The 24,009-nt window shown below is 41.8% G+C and overlaps 1 protein-coding gene across 2 annotated transcripts in view; it reads left to right on the forward strand.

Moving 5' to 3' along the window:
* The window catches only part of Ptprg (protein tyrosine phosphatase receptor type G), a 663,134-nt gene that overhangs the window by 386,188 nt on the left and 252,937 nt on the right, over nt 1-24,009 (forward strand). For both annotated transcript variants that reach the window (XM_027389349.2, XM_027389348.2), the window contains exon 4: nt 8,622-8,770. In XM_027389349.2, coding sequence (XP_027245150.1) covers nt 8,622-8,770 — 149 coding nt within the window. The remainder of the gene's footprint in view (nt 1-8,621; nt 8,771-24,009) is intronic.

The following is a 24,009-nucleotide window of genomic DNA, read 5'->3' on the forward strand; positions in this document are numbered from 1 at the left end:
TACTGTTTGAACCTTCTCCCTTCTTCCTGCACATCACTTGTCATCTGGGGGGTTAGTGAATGGAGTGGCATCTTTTCAACAAGTTTCCAGGTTAATTACTCCAGGGTTTCTGGATTGTTCACAGAAGTCACAAAGAATGCTATGCTGTGCCCTCATCTCTCATCTCACTGGAAACGCTGGAGTGTGTTTATGTCACTGCTTACTGTAGCCAAGGATTAAGTTCTTATCTAAAGAGATTTTTATCATCTTATTACTTAATTGCTTATAGCTTGAGTCCATTAAAATAAATGTCCTTCTTCTTCCTTCTACTCCCCCATCTCAGTGAATCCTTTGCAACCTGTCAAGTCACTCTTACTAATATACAGGACTCTCATGGCCTGAGGCTCTGTGTTAGGCTAAAATGAAATTATATCTGCTGGGTTCATGTGTGTCAGTGGACTTCAGACTTGTATTTTCTTTAAACTTCCTTGGTTACATAGAAGCTTTAGGGATCCATTTTCTTTTCGCAGATCAGCATCTGGCTGAAACAGCTTTTGGCTTTGGCCTGGCCTGACTTGTTCACACACCTGATTACCATACACTCCTTACAGTGATTCTTGGCATTGGCCTCTTTCCCATAAGGCCTTGTGTAAGATCACCTTCTGCTCCTTTAATGTTACTTTTCTGTTACTATGACAAGACTATAAACAAGCCAGCTTACAAAGCTCAGAGTTTATTTGGGCTTTGGTTCCAGAAGGAGTCCTTCATGGCATCAGACAGGCATGGAGCAGGGATCTGAGCGGCCGTGTCCCCATCTGCAAGCATGAAACAGAAAGCAAAGTAGAAGTTAGGGGAAGCTGTGAATTCTCACATCCTGCCCTCAGTGACATGCTTCCTCCAATGAGGCTGTACCACCTCCAGTGACAGTACCACCAACTAAACTAGAATTCAACTCCCTGAGCCTGTGGGGAACATTTCTGTTCAAACCACCATGGGGCCATAGAGCAGACAATCCTTTCCTGTACCTTGATTTACCCATGATTGTAAATGCTCAAGGTAAATCAGTGATGTGCCAATGTTACTTATTGATATCTGTGCACTGGTGTGTGTGTGTGTGTGTGTGTGTGTGTGTGTGTGTGTGTGTGTGTGTGTGTGTGTGTGTGTGTGATGTTGGTGAGGGCTATCCGCCGCAGCATGGGTGTAGAGTAGAGCTCAATGGGCAATTTTTTGGTGTTGCTTCTCTACTCTAAACTTTCACCATCTGAGTCATGTCACATCCCCAGCATTGTTGTTTCCAGATGCCTTTCCATCTCCTCTCTCCATGATCAGCATAGGTCATGAGTTTACTGTTACAGTCCACTCCCAAGCAATGGTCAGGTTTTATATACCAAATGTTGGTGTCCCTTGGAAAACCATGAAGCCATCCAAATACACTGGGCAAGAGCTTAGTCATGCTTGGTGTAACCAGAGCTTAAAGTCAGTGCCACTTCAGTGCCTCATTCTAGAAGGCAGCCAGAGGCAGCACACTGGGTGCCCTGCTACAGTTTTCTACTTGACTTGCAATGCTTGACAGCCTTCTGCAGAGATAGCATGTTTCAGTGACAGCTTTCAGCTTGGCATCTCCAGCAAAAGGTTTCAGACATGTGCAGGGTTCATTCAGTGTAACTTGATTCATGACCTTGGCCTTCTCAAAGCTGGTTATCAATCTCTGTCATTCTGCCGACTTCTTAGAGTGATGTGCTACCTGTTGCTCAGAGTGTGTATTCCTGATTTTGGAGAACAGCCAGTAGCATGTGGTTACATCTGTCTGCTGTGCAGAAGTGATATGCTAGGAGAAGCAGGCATTAATCCCTGGTACTTGTTAGACTCCCAGTATTACTGTGGAATTCACAGGAGACTAGATGGTGGCACGTGAATTCACTAAGATGATAGCAGGGTGGGGCCGGGGTGTGATCTAAGTGACAGCCACTTCATGCCATTTGATAGAAGAGCATATAGTGATTTTCTTGAGCTCTTAAAATCTCAGCATATATTGTTATAGAAACTTTGGCACTGAAATCAACTTGTATTTTTTAAAATGATAAACCCTAGATACTTTTTCACTTCTCTTGACATTAAAATTAAATGCACAGATTTACTAGTATGTGGGAGAAATATCCACCCACTGAGGGTACTGTTTTGGATCCTATCAATTCATATAGTTCATATGAATTCAGTACATGTCAATTCAGAATCCTTTAGAGCTGCTTAGCATGAGATACTAATTTCCATTAAATCATATTGAGACATAACCTGGAGCATTCAAGTTATTTGGGGATATTTTTTGCATACATATTATGAATTCTGAAACATTATTCTGGGGTTATATTCTTAAAATTAGACATGAATCTATAATCATCCAAAAAATTAAGTTTGTTTTTAAAAGTCTATGCTATGTAAGCCATGAGGTCTATCCTTGTTGTAGCCATATCCATCTTTCATATCTAGTTAATGAAAAGTCTTCTCTTTCTTAAGTCACTATTTGTTCCCCATTTCTTTTCCCACAATGCCAGCTCTTTCTGCATTCCTAGGCAGGCTTCCCATGTAGTTATATTCCTATAAAACTATAGCCTATAAAACATTATTTTTAAGCATACTTTTTTTCTGTAGAAGTATTTTTGCAAACCTCATATTTCTAGAAAGTAAATCCAAGAAGTATTCCCCACCCGTAGAGATTTGAGGTCACTTATCTGTAAAATGGAATGTCTCTTGATATTGAAATATGAATATAGAAAGCTAATATTTAAAGCTTCCTATTATGTGGAGGCAGTGGCTTCCTGTAAAACAGTCTTGGTCTTTGGATCTGTCTTTACTCTTGGGACTGTCATCCAGTGTAATCATAGGATGACTTGGTTGCACTTTACCCACTTTGACAAGTTGTCTAAAATACCCTGTTTTCACAGAGAGTGTCTCTCTGTTTCTTCTGCAGGATCCATGGCTGCCTGGTTTATAGTTCTCCTGCGCTGTCCTCCTGTGATTGTTAACTATAGAGGACTTTTGTATTGTTCTGAACCACTAGTTTCTCAGGACTGCTTCTGGGATACATAGTAAATGTATGCTATAGAACTTTTGCCCTTTTCCCACTGTATTTTGACTTACTGTATTTTTCTCTGTGCCTGTATTTCTTGTCATGTGTGAAAATACCATTGTACTAATTGCGGTCATCTTCAAGAAATGGTTGTGAGGGGCTTGAGAGATGTCTCAACAGTTAAAAGCACCAACTGCTCTTGCAGAGGACCCAGGTTTGCTGCCTTGCTAGCTCAAACCATCTGTACTGCAGGAGATCCATCACCCTCTTCTGACTGATGCAGGCACCGGCCATAAACAGTGTACATGCACGCAGGCAAATAGTCTTACACATAAAATCAAACTAAATCTTCTTAAAACTCATTTTGTGTTAATAAAAATATTGATGGCAGCGAACACTTATACACATATAGTTCACATCAACTAATGACAAGAGGCAGACACGATTCTGCTTCTTAGGTTTTCCTAAACTTGGGACTTTAATAGTAGATCTACATTGTTAGACTTGTAGACTTAAGAACACATTAATTGCTCACTGGTATACAGAGGAAACTAGAAGCCTCTCCCTGCCCAACTGCATGACTTATGATAATGCAGAGGAGGTTGCAGCTCCCTTCAAGGCTCCCAGAACTTCAGATCAAATGAGTATCTGATATTGAGATGCATAGTTGTTCACTGCAGATCACATCTTAGACATTGGCTCTATGCAATCCTGAAGTCACTGTTCTTGTCTTGGCTTGAGGGAGACCTTGACCTTAGAGCGCAAAGAAAGGTCTTCACTGGCTGCTGCTTTGGACCTGGACTTCTAGGTCATCAAAAACATTGAATTTGAAGCCCCATTACATCCCCCCTCTTCCCTTATTCTGTTTGATTTCTTCACAATCCATGTTAACATTTGATCCACATGAACAGAAAGTCCACTCACGTGGATGTTCCTTCCTTCCCTTTCCACTTGTCCCATTGTCTTTATCAATTCAGCTGCTGTTACAACATACCATGCAGCAAGTAATTCACACATTTCTCACAGATACTAGACGTCCCAAATTCAGGCATTTGTGATTCCACTCTCAGCCCAGACATTTTTCTGGTTTCTGGAGGGTCTTCTCTCACTTTGTCCTCCCGTGGGTGGACAGGGCAAGGGTCTCTCTCTCTGCTTACTTCTGAGGGCACTCGTCCCATTCATGAAAACTCCAGCATCATGGTCTCAGCACCTTCCTAAGGCTTTGCCATTTAATAAAGAACACTGGGAATGGGGTTTTTATGTCCCACTTTTAGGTCCTCACAGACATCCCATTTGTAAATCTTGTTTTCCAGTGTTGAGCTATTCGCTTGCAAACTCACTCATGTCTTTATGCCTTATCAATATTTAGCTGTTATTTGTTGTGTTATTTTCATTTATTCTTGCAATATTCTGTATTTAGTCTTTTTCTTAAATATGATAATTTTATTTTGATTAAATAAGATTTTTTTTCTCCAAGAAAACTTGGTATCCAGATCACAAATGTAAAACCCAGAGGAGGTTTGGAACATAATCTGTTAAAATGAAGTCTATAATCCATGAAAATAAATCAAAGATTCCTATGTTATTAAGTCCTAGTTTAATATTCCCTTTTGAAACAAAGAGTGAAATGAATAATAAAGTAACAGGGATTTTCTTTTCAAAGAAAAAGAAAGAATTGATATAATTTGTAAAAGAAAGTATCTTTTCAGTGTTTATTGAAGTGTACTGAAAGTGACAGTTCAGTCCTTCAGTTCCCCTTCCAGGCCTGACTTGGGACACTCTTAGCTTTGGAGTTAAATTCTATCATGTGTGTTTTGCTTATTGTTGAACCCATAGCCTTAAGCATGCTAGCAAGTGCTCTACCACTTAGCCATATTGAAGCCTGAATCATGCTCTTTGTGAACATTTAGAGTCGCACATACTCGGCCACTGCTTTTCAATTTTGATTCCTGAAATGATTGACAGTAGTCAAGAGCGATTATGTACGTGCAGGGTTCCTTTAACTGTAAATGGGTCTTTTGTAAAGTGGTGCCCTTCAGCCTTGCCAGTTTGGAGGAAACCGAGGCACAGAGAATTTGGTAACTTGCTTGAGGTCATGCCACTCTGTCATAAGCCTTTTTGTGAAACTACCTTTTCATCTCTGTTTCAAAATAATGCTGCCATCCATCATTGGCCCTTAGAAAAGTTATTGCAAGATAACCGGGAAGCTTTCTCTTCTATTTCATAAACTGTAAACAAAACATAAGCTATTTTTGGAGCAGTATGTATGCATGGGCATGCTGTGTGTCTGGTAAGAAATTCCATAAAATGAAAACAGATTAATGTTTTGGATTATACAGTTGACTAATTATACCTTTAATTATTCATGTAAAACAAGTAGAATGACCCCTGACAGAGACATGAATGATTTAGGTAGAATCAAATATTCATGAGACAATGCTGAGTCTTTGGGTGTGTCCTAAAAGATGCCCTCAAAATCTTTGCTTCTAGTTCCTCTGAAGGAAAGTGTCTGTGGAGTTCAGAGTAGGCGGCACTGTTAGACACCTGCCTGTGTGCTTGGGCACTGGCAAGAAAGATAGACTGAGGTGTTGTAGAACACTTCAGGAGGTATTTCATGATAGCTTTATACCCACCCATTATTACTGTGCTCAACTTTGTCAGGATGTTCTGTGTAGTGCGTGTCAGGTGAAGAAAGAAGTCACTCCAAGATGAAATTTTGGGCCTGTGTGGCAGCAGAAAGGTCCAGCCTCTCTGATGGATTGAACCCCGAACAGCTGTACAAAGGCATATTTATAGATTGGTACACAAAGTTGTTTGGGGGTAAAGTAGTTCTTCATACCAAGGTTCCTGATCTAATCTATACATCTCACAAAAGGAAAGAATCACATGCCCTCATGACTTTAGTTCTTTATTGTGTATCATTTGCAGTACACAGTAACCCAAGACCCTCAGGTGTGCCAGGGGTGTCTTGTGACCAAAGTCATGTGCAAACTGTAGCGCCCCTCCAGGAAACCAATTCTACAAATCACTGTTCTCCACAAAGGTTCTTTACTGTTTACCACAATGATTCTTCAAGGGCAGAGTACTTCTAGAAAACAGCTGTTCTTTCTAATGCCTACCCCTGGTACAGCAACTCTGCAACAACTTCATAATAATTTTAATAATATTTTTCCACCTAGTGACATGACATCTGCCCCTTTTAATATTTTTAAGTGAATAAAACAACAGGGGGCTAGAGAAATGTTTCACTTGGTCAAGTATTTGCCTCACATGTATGGGGACCTGATTTTGACTCCCCAGTACCTGTATAAAAGCCAGGTGAGATGGTGCATTCTTGTGGTCTCACTGCTGAGAGACAGAGATAAGAGGGTTCACGGTGCACTGGCCTTCTAGCCTAGGCAGCCAATCAGTGAGCTCCTTGTTCAGTGCGATGATCTACCTCATAAAATAAAAAGAGCTGTTGAGGATGACACCCAACTTGGACCTCTGGCTTCTGGACTCATGTACATGTATACCCATATACACATATGCTTACAGGAAAACACACACACACTCAAAAGGAGAGTAATACTTTGTGATGCATAAAAATTATCTTAAGTTCAAATTTCAGTGTTGTTAAGTAACTTCTTTGTATAATGTGGTCCTGTTTGTTCATTTCCATGTGGTGTCTGTCTTCTGTTCTACCAAGTTTCCACCAGGGGCTCAGTGCTCTGCAAAGCTTAAAATATTTACTAATGGCCATTAAAGGGAAAAGTGTGCCGACCTCTATTCTAAAGCATACCCCAAACAGAGCAACACTGGAACAGTGCCATAGCTTGTTTAATTGGCACAAGAAATGCTTGCTTTTACTTCATTTTGTTCTTTAATGCATTGTCCCACTAATTGAACATTTACTGTGTATTTTTCAAAAGTTGGTGAACAAGTGCCTTTTGAAAGCAATAATAGGGGGATTTATGTGATCAGGGCTCCTTCTCTTGCTTTTAATGCTTCCTTTCCATGGCAAAGCACTGAAACTAATTGCCCTGTTTCAGAAATGGGTCATTAGTTTAGTCCCTATCTTTTATGTGGACCTAATTTTCATGCAGGATTCCTCTGTGCGGCTCTGACTGGGATCTCTTTCAGAAGAAGAGACAATGAGAACCTGACTGCTTTCCATGGCTTACACAGGCTTGCCTTTTGGTCCTAAGCCAGTCAGTGTATCGGTTGGCAACTTCCATGTATTTAGCAGCCAATAAGAATTTGTTTAAATGAATGAATGAATCAGCTTTAGGGGGATGGGAGGAGAGAGTGGGAATGTAGCAGTTATAAAACTGAAACTGTTTTGTATGCTTTTAAATAATCCCATTTTCCTTGAAAACACTAAATAATAGAATCCAAATGATTCTTGAGTTCTTGTTCCTGGGGTGCGAGGAAAAGAACTACATTTTTAATACTTGGGGTTTTCATGGTTGAGGCATTTTTGTCATGTGTTATCATGATCTGAACATAATTTTCTTATATTTGGAGTTAAAGAAAAGCAGTACAGGAAATATGATTATGGGCCAATGTTTGAATGAAGTACTAATGGCCAGGTTGTGCACTTCACTGTTGGGATGGTAAGCAACTATGAAGACTCCATCTACAGCTCTTGTTGTCTGCCCATTGAACAACAAGCCTTACTGTATGACCAGCCTCCAAAAATCTTTTCTGAACTCTCTTGCCTGGGCTTTGTTTATTTTGTTCATTCTGTTTTTTTGGTCAAAGAAACATGCCTGTCACATGTGGTGTATTGTATGTTTCTAATCTAATTATAAACCTTGAATCCTAGGACAGCCTCGAGGTCAGTGTTTTGGAAGGATCTTGCTTTCTAGAAACATATCCATTTTCTCCTATCTGTTTAATGGCTAAGAGATTCTATAGTCACTCCCTGGCATGAGTCACCATTTAGAACTATGGTGTTAACTCTTTGCCTAGGGAGGTGTAAATAAGTTCCTGTACTCTTCTTCAAAGACATCAATGACAAAGCAGAGTATAAGCCCACCAGAGTCTACACTGGGGGATTGATTCATTTTAGGTCATTTACACAGCATTGGAGGTGGGCTACATACAGGAATCTGGGTGACCCCCAAAAGTATGGATGATGACTTCTCCATAGCTGTGCATAGGTATAGTTCCCACTTGAGCTAACCTTCCATTCACTATGCTCCAGCACCACTTGAAGCTAGGGAGTGTCATTAGGGCAGAATGTCATTTAGTTATCTGGCTCAGAAGGGATAGGCTGGGATCACAGGTGAAGATCCAGTGATCTTCCCCTTGTGAGGGAACGCCCATGGCCAGCAAACCCAGTTTCTGTTTTATGCCCAAAGGGTAGCACTATACAAGAACCCATTAGTGGTCCAGTTGTTCTCCATAGCAACAGTGCATCCATTCCCTCAAACAGGTGGTTTTGAATTGTCTTATAGGTGTGTGAGACGGTAACTCATACCATGGTAAGCATGAAGCAATAGGAAAAAAAAAAAAAAAAAAAGCAAAAAAGGAAACTTAAGTTTGGGTTTGAAACTGACTTTCTTTTTCTTCTCTGTCTTCCGTTTGACAGTTGCCATCCTTCTAAAAGATGATTATTTTGTGAGTGGTGCTGGGCTGCCTGGCAGGTTCAAAGCTGAGAAGGTGGAGTTTCACTGGGGCCACAGCAATGGCTCAGCTGGCTCAGAGCACAGTGTCAACGGCCGGAGGTTTCCTGTGGAGGTGAGAGAATTGGGGACCCCAGGGTCCCCACTGTTGTTTACTGTGTCCTTACTTTGGTCATTCTTCAGGTTAAATGGACATTGTCTCTTTCCTTTCTCAGAAACCCTATATCTAGAGCATGGCAAAGGGCTTCCCACAAGGCTCGACTTTGCTCAAGTAAAAACCATAAGGAGTCGATGGCACACTAACTTTAGCCTGCTCAGTGATGTCCATCATTTGTTCCCTTCCACAGTTTCTCTTCTCTATCCATTTCTCAAGCCTTCTTTTCTGAAGGTTACATTTCATGTGAAGCTTAGAAGACTTTGTTGTCACTCCATAGAAAATGACAAGGCTGGTGACATGGAAAGGAGTTTGAGAACCCTCTCTGAGCTGTGAACTTCTTTGAAGGGTTTGTTTTGTTTTGTTTTTGTTTTGGTCCCTGCCAGATGCTGAGACAGAGATGTGATCATGGTTGGTATGAGCCTCTGTCACCTTTGTTAGGACTGATGGTAACACTGCTCAATCCTCAAACATTTTGAGCCCATCCTTTCACAGAGCCAGACTGGTGACCAGAAAGAAGGCTACGGGACAGATATAGAGAGTTGGAAAAGAACTCCTGTCATAACCAGTCTTTCGTCAGCGTCACCTGGCACATCATGAGTATTGTGAGGGGTTTTTTTTGTTTTTTGCTTTCTTCATGTGTTCGAATTTTGTTGTGTTGGGATAACATGTGTTGATCTGCTTGTTCCCAGTATGCTAAGCCTGATGGGTTTGTGGCAGATCTCACCGGATGTGGTGGTAGTCTTTGGTTATACAAAGAGGGAGTCACTGTGGAATGCTGGAATGTTTTAGTCATAGGGACCTGGTGGCAGAGTATTGTTTTCAGCTCTTAATGTTCCTCAATTTGTGTCATGTTTTGATAGTCTGGTAAATATTTGAGACTCTCTTTGTAATGAAAATACATGTATTTCAGATTTCTGTGATTTATAAAGTGCTTGATATATTGCATACCTCCTCCAGCCTGTTCATGAAGCCTCTAGGAATCCTTCAGACTTCTGTGAGAGCTTGTGTAAGTTGGGAGAGGCATTGCCATCTTTGTGGAGGAGCTTTTGAGGATAAATGGGACAATGCATCCAACCTCAGCTTTTCCTACTGCAGTTTCACAACATAGGCCACTTCAGATCCCAGAATGTGTGAAGCTTTAACCCCAATGGTGTGCCAACAGTCTGCTGGCTGCTCTTGAAGTCTATTCCTTTCCAACATTACCTCTGTGTGGGAATTCTGCAGAGCCCACCGAAAGCCTCGCTCCTACCAGACAACCCCCACTTCAGTCACAAGTTCCTGCCTGTGAGAGCTGTATGTTGTTAATTTTCTAGAGTAGCTCATATAGTTTGGGGAAACAGTTACATCGCCCCAATTTGTTGCAAATGATATTTTAAAGCTTCTAGACAACCTGTTAGAGAAAAAGAAACAGAGTAGTTCTGGGATGTCCTGGGCATGGGAGCTTCAGATGTCACTATGAATGAGTTGTTACTCAGCTGTTCTGAGCCCCTTTCCCATTTTCCAGAGATCCCCTATGCCCCTGCCTATGAAGAATCTTTTTCAGATTTCATTAAAGTATGAACAATACTATAGAAGCATGTATAAAAACGTCTAAGCTAGTGCTAATAGCTTGAGCAGGACAACCTAGCAAGAACTGTTTCTTCAAATTCTTCTTGGGCTGGCTGTACCATTTTTCTTACTGGATAGAGAGCAGACCCTCCTGGTGCTAAGGTTAGTTATCTTATTAGACAAGGAAACACAATGGTTTCTTCACAGGCACAATGTAAAGACAATGTCGGAATAGAGTGGTGCGTTTAGACTGGCCTTGTAGAAGGATTCTCATCTGTTTTCTCTAAAGAGGCATTCTTTAGTTTGTTGGAAGATCAGAAGCCAAGAACTGTGGATGAAAGAATTAATATACATACATGGATGCATGCACACAATCATGCATACACTCACATGTCTCATAATGTCACCTACACTGACACAGATCTCTCTCTTACATATTCCCCTGGGGACACCAGTGACAGCTACTCCAAGAAAATGCTTCATATTTTCTCTCATTTGTTTAATTTGCAGCTCCAACATCTTCCCTGTGAACCCTTGTCTGTGGGACCTCCTCTCCTGATTGCATTAATTATATGATTCTGAGTAGGGTTGTGACTGACTTAATGGGCCTCTTGTCCTGTGAAAGTCCTTTCTTAAAAGTATTAGCTTCTTATTATACATGGCAAACTTGCTTCCTAGAATCAAACTTACATGGTGTTTGTGAGTGTGAGGTTTCCCTTCTAGTTGTCCCCCACCTCCTCCACCCCTCCACTTCCCATGGGCACTGGGAGTTGAAGGGGTGGTTTGTGTCCTGCCAGCTTCACTCTGAAGTCTCTTTGTCTGTGAATTGGGTTGCCATTCATTTGGCTGGTGTTGTTCTGAACAAAAGAATTTAATCTGGCTTGGAAAAGCCTGTCTATGGGGCAGGAAGGGGAGCTCGTGCCTCATCTACAGTCACACCCTCTAGTGCCAGTGTGGTCCATCCTGCTCACACTTGGCTCTAGATGAGTGTGCAGCATAGATGTACCTTTTCTTTTGAGGCCTTATGAGTTTTGAAACCTGTTTGATTTTCTTATTGCTTAAAGAGTGCCACCAGTTGCTGAAGTTAATAAGCAGTGGTACCTCTAACGCCTAGATCAACTGTGGTCAACTCCTTGGGTTCTTTGCATTTGAGTGACATCGGATATTAAGCCTGCCTGAATTGCCTGAATTGAACGGGTTCTTCATGCCCAGCTGGTTCATAACTCACTTTTATAAATTATGATAACATGTTGATGCTCTTAGTGGTATATTTGGAGATACTTAAGTTGCAAGGATTAAAAGCAATTGGATCCAATTTCACTGTAAAATATGCGCAGGAAAGTTGCTCACTTCTTTCTCAAATGCGTCTGTAAAATTTTATGATGGTGTGCATTGCTAAAGCTCATTATTGACACTAGCTCTTCCCGGTGCTTCTGTGCTGCTGGAGCATCACAGAGTCAGCTTACTTCTTTTCACATTGAATGAGGACATGACTGCTCCATGGTATGGGTTGAGGAGGAAGTCTATTGTAGACATGAGGGAGAAAACAGCCCAAAGCTTCTGGAAGGGTCCAGTCTGCCCATGGCCCTGAGGGGAGAGGACAAGGAGTGAGAGGAAGTGAAAGGGATGGAAAAGAGGACAGGAGAGGGGAGCCAGGAGTAAAAGAGACCATGAAGGCATGTGGATCAAGAACACAGCCAAAATATCTGAGTTATGTAGGGGTGGGAAGCAGAACCCCAGCCCCTGGGAGAGAGAGGGTTAGGGTGGAGGAGGGTGGAGAAGTCCTGGGAGGAGTCACAGGTACTGAGTTAGGCTGTGAGAGCAGGGAGGCAACAAATAGTGCTGGGAGGGCTGGCCAGTGTCCCCTTTGATATGTTAACAGTCACCTCAGCCATTTGTGCAGGCTTTCTTTGAGTCCTAACACATACCTACACTATATTCCAAGAAAAGGTTCCTTGTAGTGTGGAAAATTTAATCTGCATTTGGTTTATCATTTTTTGTATGTGCCATATATAAGGTGTCTCAATGTTACTGAAATTATTAAGGTCAGAGCCTGGGCCCTGGTAGCCCAAAAAGATAGGCAGTTTGTCCTCAAAGGGTCAATTAAACAAGTTTTATTTAATGTAGCCATTTGGAAAGGAGATCAAAGAGGCCCACTGACTGGCCAAGTCTATTGTCAGGGTTCTGACATAAGGTCTGTGCTCAAGCTGCTCCTGGCTACGCTGCCCAGGTTCAGGTGTGGCCTACCCCATCACCACTTCAGTGTCTTGCTAGACAGCTTTGGACATGCCTTTCAGGGAGGTGTTGTTGCGATGGCTCAGTTAGTATTATGCTTGGGAGCCTGAGTTTGGTTCCTACTAGCCACATGAAAAGCCAGGTATTTTGGCATGCATTTGTAATTCCAGTGCTGGGGATCTTGTCCAGCTAGCTTAGCGTAATTGGTAAGTTCCAGGCCACTGAGAGACCCTGTATAATAAACAAGGTGGTTAGTTCCTGAGCAATGACATCTTTGGTTGTCTGGCCTCCACAAGTGGGACAGAGAGAGAGAGAGAGAGAGAGAGAGAGAGAGAGAGAGAAGAGAGAGAGAGAGAGAGAGAGAGAGGGAGAGAGAGAGAGAGAGAGAGAGAGAGAGAGAGAGAGAGAGAGAGAGAGACTTTTTGGGAAATAGACTCCCTTGACAGCTCTGGGTTGCCGCCTTTTCCTTCTTCCAGTGTGTAGTTCCTGAGGAAATTTCAGTATTTGGGTGGGGAGGCATTGTTTTAATCTGATAACCTAATGGAGCAGCACAAGTGTTTCTTCAAAGTACATTTGTTGCCATTATACTTACCAAGAGGCTTTGTTGAAGATTACACTGAGATTGGTAGAATGGGGCCATCCCCACTCCCTGTGACACCTGCCAGAGAAATCAGTCATCATCTCTGGACAGTTTGGCCATCACCACTGTTGGCAGTATGCTACTGGTTTCTAGTTTATTGAGGACAGGATGCTGGTAATGTGCCAGTGTTTGTGACAGCGCTCTGTACAAGAAGCCATCTAGCCCACAGATGTCACTAGTGTCACATGTGTGAGTCACCAGAGCAAAAAAAAAAAAAAAAAAAAAAAAAAAGTGTGCATTAGTGGAATTGAGCCACCCTTCATCTCAGTGGCATCACTGTAAACACACCTGAAAACTGTGACTGTGTTGGTTAAAAAAGCCATGTACCTTGCTGCTTGAGATGCAACACAGATGCAGCAATTTCACCAACTCCTTCAGGCTTCCACCCTGCAGGCTGAATTTCAAGCATTTGTCCCCTCTAAACCTGGTCAAGCTCTCTGAAGGTAAACTGCAACAAAGCCAACCTTGTAGATTTTACTCCTTCCCAGGAATTCCTTGAGGTTATCCATGGCTTTTTAGGCATCTGCAGTTTAGGCCTGTCTCCATTTTCCTGGCTGAAATCCTGGATTTGGTCTAATAGTAGCTGTACTTAAACATCCACTCTAACAGTTAACTATATAGTTGTTGTACAATCCAAAGTCAGTGCTCTTCAACAGCCAATTATTTTTTCCCTTTTCCCCTTCCTTCTCCTTATTCCCCCCCACCCCCCACCCCCCAGTTAAACTTAGAAAAGCAAATGGGAGGAGTGGCTGCAATGTCCTGTTGGGGACAGAGCCACCCCTCTGGTGCTCTCTGTAGCCCTTCAGGAGCTTCCCTGCTAACTGAAGGTTTCTTAGGGTTTTCTGTCTTACATATGCTAATGACACACAAGTAAAGCAGGAACCACAGTCCTTGCCTCCCAGTTGTTTGTGTTCTACAGTTGATGCTAAAAGTGAACAATTGCAGAGCTGGCCTTGTCTTTTCTGTTGTAATAGATGGACTCTGGAAGCAGAGGGCCATGGGTCTTAGTAGAGATGATCATGCTTAAAAGATAAAGGGATGAATCTGAGCCTGCTGTTGAATCAGACCTGTGCAAAGGATCTGAGATTGGTGACATTCTGTAAGGCAGTGAGTGTTTTAGTAGGCAAAGGGGACTTTGCTTATGAGTAGAGTAGTTGTCACAGAATTCAGAGTACTCCAGTGAATGAGACAGTAGTGTTAGAATGGCTTGTTCTTCCTCAGCTCCTAGACTTCCTGTTGTCAGTGCCACCACAGTTCTCTTAACAATGTCACATTCTACTCTGTTCCCTGTTCTGTACTCTTCCTTGGCCTGTGCTTGGTCCTAATGTACAAATAGGAATTGCATCACACCACTTTCCCACTAATAATTGAAGTTGGAGTGCATTCAAAAGAAAACCTCTCTCAGAGGAGAGCTCCATTAAAGTGGAGGTTCATTGCATGCTTGTTGTCTAAGGTAATTAAAATCGTATTTATTACAATAAGAGATTGCAGGAGTTGTTGATTCAGACTTACTGGTGCTTTATGAGTTGAAGTCTTCAATAAGCTTAAATGATCCAAATTGATTGTCTGTGGCCTTTCCAGCTAGACTCACAGCTGGTTCGTTTCAGTTCTAGTTAGAGCATCTTGGCAAGAATGGAGATGCGAAGACGTCCTTCTCAATATGTCCCATGTACACACATTACCGTATGGTACAGAGTGGGAATTCCTTATCTCAGACTCTGGAGGCCAGATGTTTTAGATTCTCCAATCTTTTTTAGAAAGGAGAGAGAGAGAGAGAGAGAGAGAGAGAGAGAGAGAGAGAGAGAGAGAGAGAGAGAGAGAGAGAGTGAGAGAGAGCTCACGCTCACATCACAGAAGCTGCCCCTGCCCCTGAACAGAATGTCCATACTAAATGGAAATATGCATTCTCTAAATAGCTTTGTGTCTCCTCACATCAGGTTTCATCACCAAGTAAGTTTCTGCAAAACATAAATAGCAACAAGATTCCTTTTGGTCTCCGAGAGATATCTAAGTCCATTTTGTGGTTCTTGTGCCTGTGTGCTGCCTCTGAGTTTTATTGCAGGGTCTTGGGTCACTGGAGCCCTGACCCAGCATGCTGATCATTTTCTGCTGGAAGGCTCCATGTATTTTGGTGCTCTTCTGATCCTTTTCTGCCACAATACTTTAAACATTCTTGGTCAAGATGAGGGACTGTCTAGAGAGCAAGAAGTGGCCAGTCTGTGCTGACTTCATTTGGCCTCCACTTCCCCCATATTCTGTTTGAGCTTGTTATCTGTCATTCCCCAGCTGTGCTCCAGGAAATACCTGTCTGCTCACAGCCTGCCTGCCCACACAGAGGCAAATCAGCATCTTGCTTCTGCCTGGGAGTACTTCTGTCACTCTCTGGCTATATAATGTGTTGCCATGACCTCTAGGTTCTGGCTCATGAGATTCATGTCTGCTTTCCTTCTGCTAAGCTGGAGCACTACTGACCCATGGCATCACCTGCTGCATGCATGACCACTTCTTCACAGCTCATATATGGGTCAAAGCATCTGGACACCTTGGCCACTTTGATCTCTGACCTTCACAGCTTGATAGGTATGGTCTGAATGTTAGGTCTGCTCTTTTCTGCATTCTGCTGAGAATAAATTTAGGCACAAGGTATGCCTTCTTAAAGATTTGTGTCATATGCAAGTATATTAAGGGATTTGAAGCATCTTCCACTTTAAAAGTAAAACTTTTCATATATGTATGTGTGTATAAAATGACACAATTGAGCCCATCACTTTATATAACTTAACACTAAAAATTACAAGGAGAAATCTGTTCAGCTTTATTTAACTTAGTATCTTTTAAAAATTTGTCTGGTGTGTGTGTGTGTGTGTGTGTGTGTGTGTGTGTGTGTGTGTGTGTGTGTGTGTGTGTGTTTGGAGTACATGTAGAAATTAGAAGGCAACTTGCAAGGCTTGGTTTTCTCCTTCAGCCATCTAGTTTTGAGCTCAGGTTGTCAGACTTGGGCAAGGCAAGTGCTGTACTCATGGAGCCATCTCCCTGGCCCCTGACATAGTAACCTTTTATGAGGATTAAGCTTCTATGAAGATTACCCTTCTCCTTTATTTGTGTGGCAGTACTACCTCCTTTTGGAAATGCTTTTAGATGTTTCCCCTCTTCTGGTTGACTTCTTCAAATGGGATCCTGTTCAAATTTGTGATTTGACATTTCTATTATCTTGAAAATTATACTGGCTTATTCTGAACTCCTGGCTTATTCAAAACTAATTGTTTGAGGTCTTTATGATTTGATTGGTTACCAGAGAGAGAATGTCCCTTAGAGGAGACTGAAAAATGTTCTCACTTTTTCTTTTCACTGTTTTGTACACATCAAGATAGATGAGTCCTTTGGCATGCTTGCCACATATGGCCTGCCTCTGTATGGGATGTTGGGGGTCCTGCAGAGCTGGCTATCTGTTAGTTATTTGTTCTGAAGAGACTTCTGTCAATTGTCTAAGCATTTCCCTGAAACTTAGATGCTGACTTTGTTGCAATAGACTTCATTTTAAAGTCTTCTGTTCCATTGAGCTGCACATTCCTTTGTATGTCTTATGTAAGAGTATGCTCAGCAGATAAATTAATGTCAGGTTGTTACAAAGCCAGATAGCAGGTTTTGTGAGCAAAAACATCCTTGTCCCTGTAGCAGTGAAGGGCCATCTGGAGGTGTGGGCTTGTTTGAAGACTGTGGGGTTGTGTGTCAACTGTGGCATGATGGTAGCTGGCTTATTCTGAGACTTACAACCAAGTAGATGATACACCTTGAAAAATAGACCTGCTTCAATTGGAGTCATACTCTAAGAAGAAGAATGGTGATCCAGGACCTTCAGACAACCATAGAGAAGATTGGGAATGGGATTGGGTGATGGGTGTGTAGAAACATGTGGTAGACATAATGTAATGAACACTATGTGTGCTAAGACATTTCCAGATGTTTCTTGATTTGATTTCATATCGAGCTGTAGGAAGGTGTGGTTCCACATCCATCTTAATCCCAGAATGCCTGAACTCATACAATGGTGAGAGGTCTGCCTTACAGAGACCTCTGTTAATGCTGTACATCATTGGTTCTCAACCTTCCTAATGCTGGATCCTTTAATAAAATTCCTCATGTTGTGGTGAACCCCAACCATAAAATTATTTCACAACTATAATATTCCTACTGTTATTAATTATAATATAAATATCATATCTTTAGTATATCTGTTATGCGACCCCTATGTGATCCACAGGCTGCTCTAGTGCCTAGGCTCTGGAGTCTATAAAGTGTAGGCCATGCTTGTTTGTATTTGGTTTTTTATTTCATTGGGTTTTTTGTTTTGTTTTGTTTTGTTTTGCTCTTTGGCATGGCTTTGGGCAGTTTTTAAAAACATCCAAGAAGTAATGTTAGAATCTGAATCACTGCTTATTGTGTAATAGGAAAGAGAAGAATAGAGGGGTGACAACTGCTCCCACTGGCTGAGCTGGACAGGTGGTGTAGACAGCACAGGGATATCTGTGGAGAGTTCTGTGGTTAGCAAGACTGACCACTTTAGCCTAACTGTTGACCACCTTAGGTTGAATGTCACATGAACTATGCATTGCTATTCTGAATTTTTAGAACCTACATTAAAAGGGATTACAAAAGCAGATGGTTTGATTTAAATTGAACAGTTTGTTTTATACAGATTATTTTATTATTATTATTAATCATAAAAGCTATCAGTTTCATTGATTTTAATTAAATGTTATATTTTATTGAATTATATTAATATTATTCCAACATAAAACCAACTATAGACAGTTATGACTGAGATCTCTTACATTCTGTTTTTAATCCTAAATCTTTGAAACTCAGTTTAACTTTTAACACTTATTATGGGGGTGGGACATCTTGCCACAACATGTGTATAGAGGACAACTTGAGAGAGTCAGTTTGCTCCTATCACAGCCTCAGATTTGGGTCATGTAGCTTGGCATCAAGGTTCCCTACCCACTAAACCATCCCACCGTTCTTTCCTATTACAACAGTATATTTCTGTTTGGCCACACCAGAATATTTCTGTATTCCAAATGTCCTCTAGCCAATGCCAATTATGGCTCCTAAGTGGAAACATGTAGAGTTTCCAGTTCTAGGCCACAGTAATGGAATTAGGTAATGAGTTAGCCAGAAATCAGTGGAAGTCATTCAAGAGGAGTTTTCTATAGTATTTTGTCATTTTTGCTCTTCTAACAATAGCCAAAAGGTCCTAGTATGTGAAGTAGCAGATGCTGTAGGATGAACAACTGGAAAGGTCTAATTCACAACACAACTATAGTAGGATGTTTCCTAAATGAGCACCCTGTGGCTGCTGTAACCACAGGGGCACATTCAGGTGTCTCTGTGGCATATTGGAAAACTGAATTTGTTTTACTGTAGTAACCATTTAGCTTTGCCTCAAATCTTATGTACACACTTTAACTCTACACAGTGAATCATATTAAAATACCAATAGATACTTAAAATTCTTCAGTTTCATTTTGAGATATAGCATCTTTATTTCAGACTTCAATTGCACCATCACAGAATTGATCTCTTCATAAGCTTTCTGGTTTTTCTTTTCTTTTTCCCTTTCATAATGTTTATTCCCAGAGCTTGAGCCTTGTTCTCTTCAGAATCCTTTTCCAACACGAAGAAGTCAAATAGAGCTAGCGGGGAGACCTTTGTGCTCTGATGTGGAGACCTCTGGCAGCCAGATAACATGTATTGTGAGTTCAAGTCCAGAGGATTTACTGGCATGCGGATCACTCCCCCCTACACCCACTTTTATTGTGCCCTGTCAAAACTTGAGCAGAAAGGCTTCAAACCATCTTAAATCTAAGCCTTTAGCTACTGCTTTAGTGCCACCGCCACTGGGAAGGGGCAGTCAGAAAGATTTATAGGGAATAGAAGGAAGTCAAGTTTGAAAGAAAGTCTATTTCCTCTCACTCCTTTAAGTCCCTGGCACAGAAATTCACAGCACTCCTGAATGAAACAGGAAGGACATTCTTCAGGCTTCCCAACCTGGATTCTATGCCTGGCACTGTGTTCAGTGCAGACTGTGTTGTGGAAGCATTTACAGGGATATATGGTTACCAGCTTGGCAAATTCAGCAAAACTCAGTTTTATGTAAAAAAGAAATTTCCTCTCTTAAATTTTTGATGATATCTTAAAAAGTAGGACTTTTAAACTCAGGTTAACATGTGGAAGATGAATTCTAAATCCCAGCTCTTGCATCAGGATATCCCTCTGACTGTCTCCATTAAAGCCTACTGGCACTGCTGGAGAACTGCCAGTGCTTCAGGGACACTTCCTAGTTATCTGTCAGGATTTAGCATTCCAAGATCAAGGGAGCTTGAAATAAAGTTTCCAGTCCTCAGCCACCCCTGTACTTGTTTCTGCCACTTTATTTGCCTCTGTCACTATGTTTCTTTGTCACTTTTTGTCCCATATATCAGCAGGATAAGCATGGACTCCCATACAGTACTGTGTGAAATACACCATGTATATATTCCCTGGATCCTTGTCTTAAACAAGCAAGAGCTTTAGTCTCTGTAAAATGTATCCCTCTGTTAATAGCTTGATAAGCAGCAAATGTGTATGACATCTAAAACAGTCCAGCACAGAAACTTGCTTGATTTCCCTTTAACCATTTAACTGAGGACCTCCCAAATTCTGTTGCCCCTAGGACCCTGAGTATTTTCATGTCCTATGGGGTAAGGATGAAAACCATCTGGGCAAATGCTTCCTGGCCTTCAAAGGGGAGCTCCCCTGTCTCTGTGTGGAAGGCTTGAGTGGATACATTACCACTCTTTACTGTTTCTAAACTGAGGATTGCATTGGTTCATTTGGAGGCTTCACCCATCTGTCTGGAGTCCTGGTCTTGAGAATTTTACTTCGCTAGATGCTGAAGTCCTAACTAAGGCAGGTGTGTGCCTGGAATAATTGTGGCACAGCTTCAAGTCTGGCACACCTGGAAGAGAGGAAGGAGGGCCAGTGACAGGAGAAACAGACACCATCCCAAGGGAACCACTGATCTTGTAGCACAGGTGAGATGCGAAACTGTTGATATGTTGTTCTCATCAAGAGCAGCAGTGTTCCTGGATGCCAGTTTAGACAGAGTTCCTGGCTGCAATGGGAAGGAGCTCGGAGCTCCATGAGAAGATGAGGTTTTACTTCTAGGCGAGACTGCTTGGAGCAGAGGTAGGGTATTGAGAACAGCAGTTCTGACTATATTGAAAACAAACACACCTGCCTGGGGGAGACAGTATCAGTGCTCACTTAGGTGATAAAGTTTGTGTTCCTTGATTTTTTTATTCTTAAATAGGAACAATTTGAGGAGAAAATCATGAACAACTATCCAGTATAGCTGTTAGGTATTTTAAGGGGGAAAAGCCTTTTAAATGTCTGATGATAAAGTATTCACCTTCTAGTTTCATTGCATAGTAAATGTTATATGGTGGAGAACAGCAGAGAACAGAGGTGACTATTAAACCTAATATTAATAACAGAAGGCCCCTTTTCAGGGTGGATTTGAGTTGAGAGACGTGGAAGATGTGGTGCTGGCCCTGGCTTATCTGAAGCATGTCCTCAGGGTAGGCAGCCCCCAACTTAAGATGAGTGGACTTAAACTTTTTAGTCTAAGGAGGGTGTGAAAATGATAGGCATTCAGTATAAGCAGCGACAAGTCTAAGTCTGGTCCTCAGGCAGCGCCTGATGTTCAGTCCACAAATAGCCCAGCTCTGCACTTGGGAAGTGGAGTAGAGAAGCAGAGTGTTCGACATCTTAGATGTAGCAAATAACATACATGGTCCATCTACAGAGCTTTATTAGAACAAAACCCATTACCAACTAAGGCAGCATGAATTCACATCATTATTGCTTTGGCTTCCTCTTCACACTGGCTCATCTTCAGTCCATCTTTTCCCCTTTTTTTAAGATTTATTTTTATTCTTTTCCTTTGTATGCGTATATGTGCATATTTACAGTTAGATATGGATGCTGGAGATCAATGATTTTGGGTGTTTTTTTGTTTTGTTTTGTTTTGTTTTGTTTTGGAAACAAAACAAACAGTCTTAGTATGTAGCCTGGAATTCACTACATAGACCAAATTCATAGAGATCCTCCTGCCTCTGTCTTGCAAGTGCTGGATTAAAGGTGTGCATCAACACTCCTAGCAAACATGTTTGTGTTTTGAGACAAGGTCTTCTGCTGGGAGGTGGCTTGCCAATTGTCCTGGGTTGTCTGGCTGTCTTTGCTCTGGTGTACTAGGATTCATGGTGAGCTACCTCTCCTAGCTTTTTACTTAGGTTCTAGACCCAGGCTCTAATGCTCCCAAAGAGGCATTTTACTGAGTGACCTGTCTTCCCTGTCCCCAAAGGATTTGTTTGAAGCCCTTGAACTATGTCACATTTCTCTTTGGCTTTAGAACCTTCTATTAGTTTCCAGCTACATCTTAAATAAATCCAAAAACCTTCCCTTGCCTTCTGAGATCTTGCTTGATCAGACTCCTGTTCCCTTCTCCCCTTTTGAGTGTCTCTTCCCTCTGCTTTTGTTTATATATTTTTCTGACTCCAAAGTGCTATCTGCTTGCTGTGTTGCTCATTCCTGACCACCCCCTTCAATACACACACACACACACACACACACACACACACACACACACACACACACAGAGAGAGAGAGAGAGAGAGAGAGAGAGAGAGAGAGAGAGAGCATCAAATGCCCTCTCCTCTCTCAGCTCTGTCACTTTCTTTGCTATTCGATACTTTCATTTTCTTTGCAATACCCATCACTTTCTGAAATTACTTATTGATTTGTTTACTTGTTTATTAACCCCCTGCCATCTGCACAGGCTGTATGTATGCTTTGGGACACAAGGGGTCTGCCTGTTTTTGCCGCTGAAGCTGAATCTTGGCACCAGCTAAGGAACACAATCCCATAGTAGGACAAGCAATAATCCATGCTAAGAAAATGACATTTCCTTAATGCAGTCTCTTCTTGTAGGCACACTGTTTTGCAAAGCAAAAAAAAAAAAAAAAAAACAAACAAAAAAAAAAACGAATTCCTGAGAATGGGAACTTTTAATTTATTCATTTAAAAGATGTTTAAAGAAGCAAATCTTCCCTCCAACATGACTCTTAATATGAAGAATGAGAAAGCTCCAAATAAGTGAGTTATTCCCATGTAAACACATTCATCTGCTTGCCTCCTGCTTCGAGGCTGGGGGTTGGTCCTGCAGCCCAGGAAATGCTCTTTTTGAGACCTGTTCTTCCAAAGGATGGCTCTTCTATTAACAGCCATCACATCTATGCATCAAGACAGATTGTTCCAATTAGTCAGTGAAGTTCAGATTTGTGAGAGCTGTTAATATGTACATGAGCAATTACTGTTGTAGAATTAAAGTGTGCGCCTGTGGGAATGTTAGATTGAGATTAGCAGGTTCTTTCAGGAGCAGGCAGAAGCCATGAAAATAGCACACTGCTTTCATTGGAAGGTTAGGAGGCTACAGTTTCCTCGGCCTAGCTTGGCCCATGTGCTCCCAGGCCACACCTTCCTATAGATTCACTTGCATCCAGGCCCCACACAAAGCCCTTGGACATATCAAATCACCAAACCCACAATCCATTTAAGCTCTCAGCGTGTGAAAGCTAAGAGAAATGAGGTTAATAGTACTCAGGATTTACGGCAAGAGGAAGCAGGCATTGTTTGTCTGGTAAACTAAGCGTGATCTGGCTGTGGAGTCACTTGTGCATTTGGTTCTCAAGGGTAGGACAACTGGAATTTGAGGCGCTATGTCAACTTGAGATAAGCTGAAGTCATCTGAGAGGAAGGAACCTTGATTTAGAGATTGCCTCATAAGATCGGGCTATTTGCAAGCCTGGAGGGCATTTTCTTAATTAGTGATGGATATGATGCTCAGTTGAGAAACTGTCTCTGGTAGAGTGGTCTATAGATATGTCGGGAGGAGGGGTGCATTTTCTTGATTGTTAATTGATACAGGAAAGCCCAGCCCACAGTGGGCAGTACCATCCCTAGGTAGATAGTTCTGTGCTGTGGAGAGATGGTATAGCTAAACCTGAACCTGGAATTATGCCACTAGGCAGCATTCTTCCATGGTTTCTGCCTCAGGTTCCTGCCTTGGCATCCTTCAAAGGTGGACTGTATCCTGTAAGATAAAATAAACCCCTTTCCCCATGAACTGTTTATGATCAGATTGTTACTGTCAAAACAGCACAAAGCATACAAAACCTACAGGCTTAGTGGAAAGAGGGGCTGCAGACACAGACCCTACCGAAGAATCTGGTTACAGCTTCTCACATAGTTCCCAGGCCATGGCATGTCCTAGTCCTGAGCTTAGTCCCTCTGGAGATGTGAATCAGTGTCACATGGTGCAAGAGCAGACCATGTAGGACTGCAGTAGACCACAGTGATGATAGTTAATAGCAATTGATTATACTCTTAAATTTCATTGAGTGTTTTTGGTGGCTGTTTTGTTGGGTTTTGTTTGTTGCTGTTGTTTGTTGGCATTTTGTTTGGGGGTGATGGTGTTATGCCTGACTAGCTAATGCTTAGGCAACTGCTCTACCACAGCCACACTCAAAGTCTCTGCAGAATACACTTTTAAATGTTCCCACCATGGGAATTGATCTGTGAAGTGACAGGTATATTAATTAGCCTGTAGTCATTCCACAGTGATGTCCATGTCTCAGAAAGCCATGGTATATCCCACAAACATAAGTTTTGT

This window comes from Cricetulus griseus (assembly GCF_003668045.3).
Source record: "Cricetulus griseus strain 17A/GY chromosome 1 unlocalized genomic scaffold, alternate assembly CriGri-PICRH-1.0 chr1_1, whole genome shotgun sequence".
NCBI classification, from domain to species: domain Eukaryota; kingdom Metazoa; phylum Chordata; class Mammalia; order Rodentia; family Cricetidae; genus Cricetulus; species Cricetulus griseus.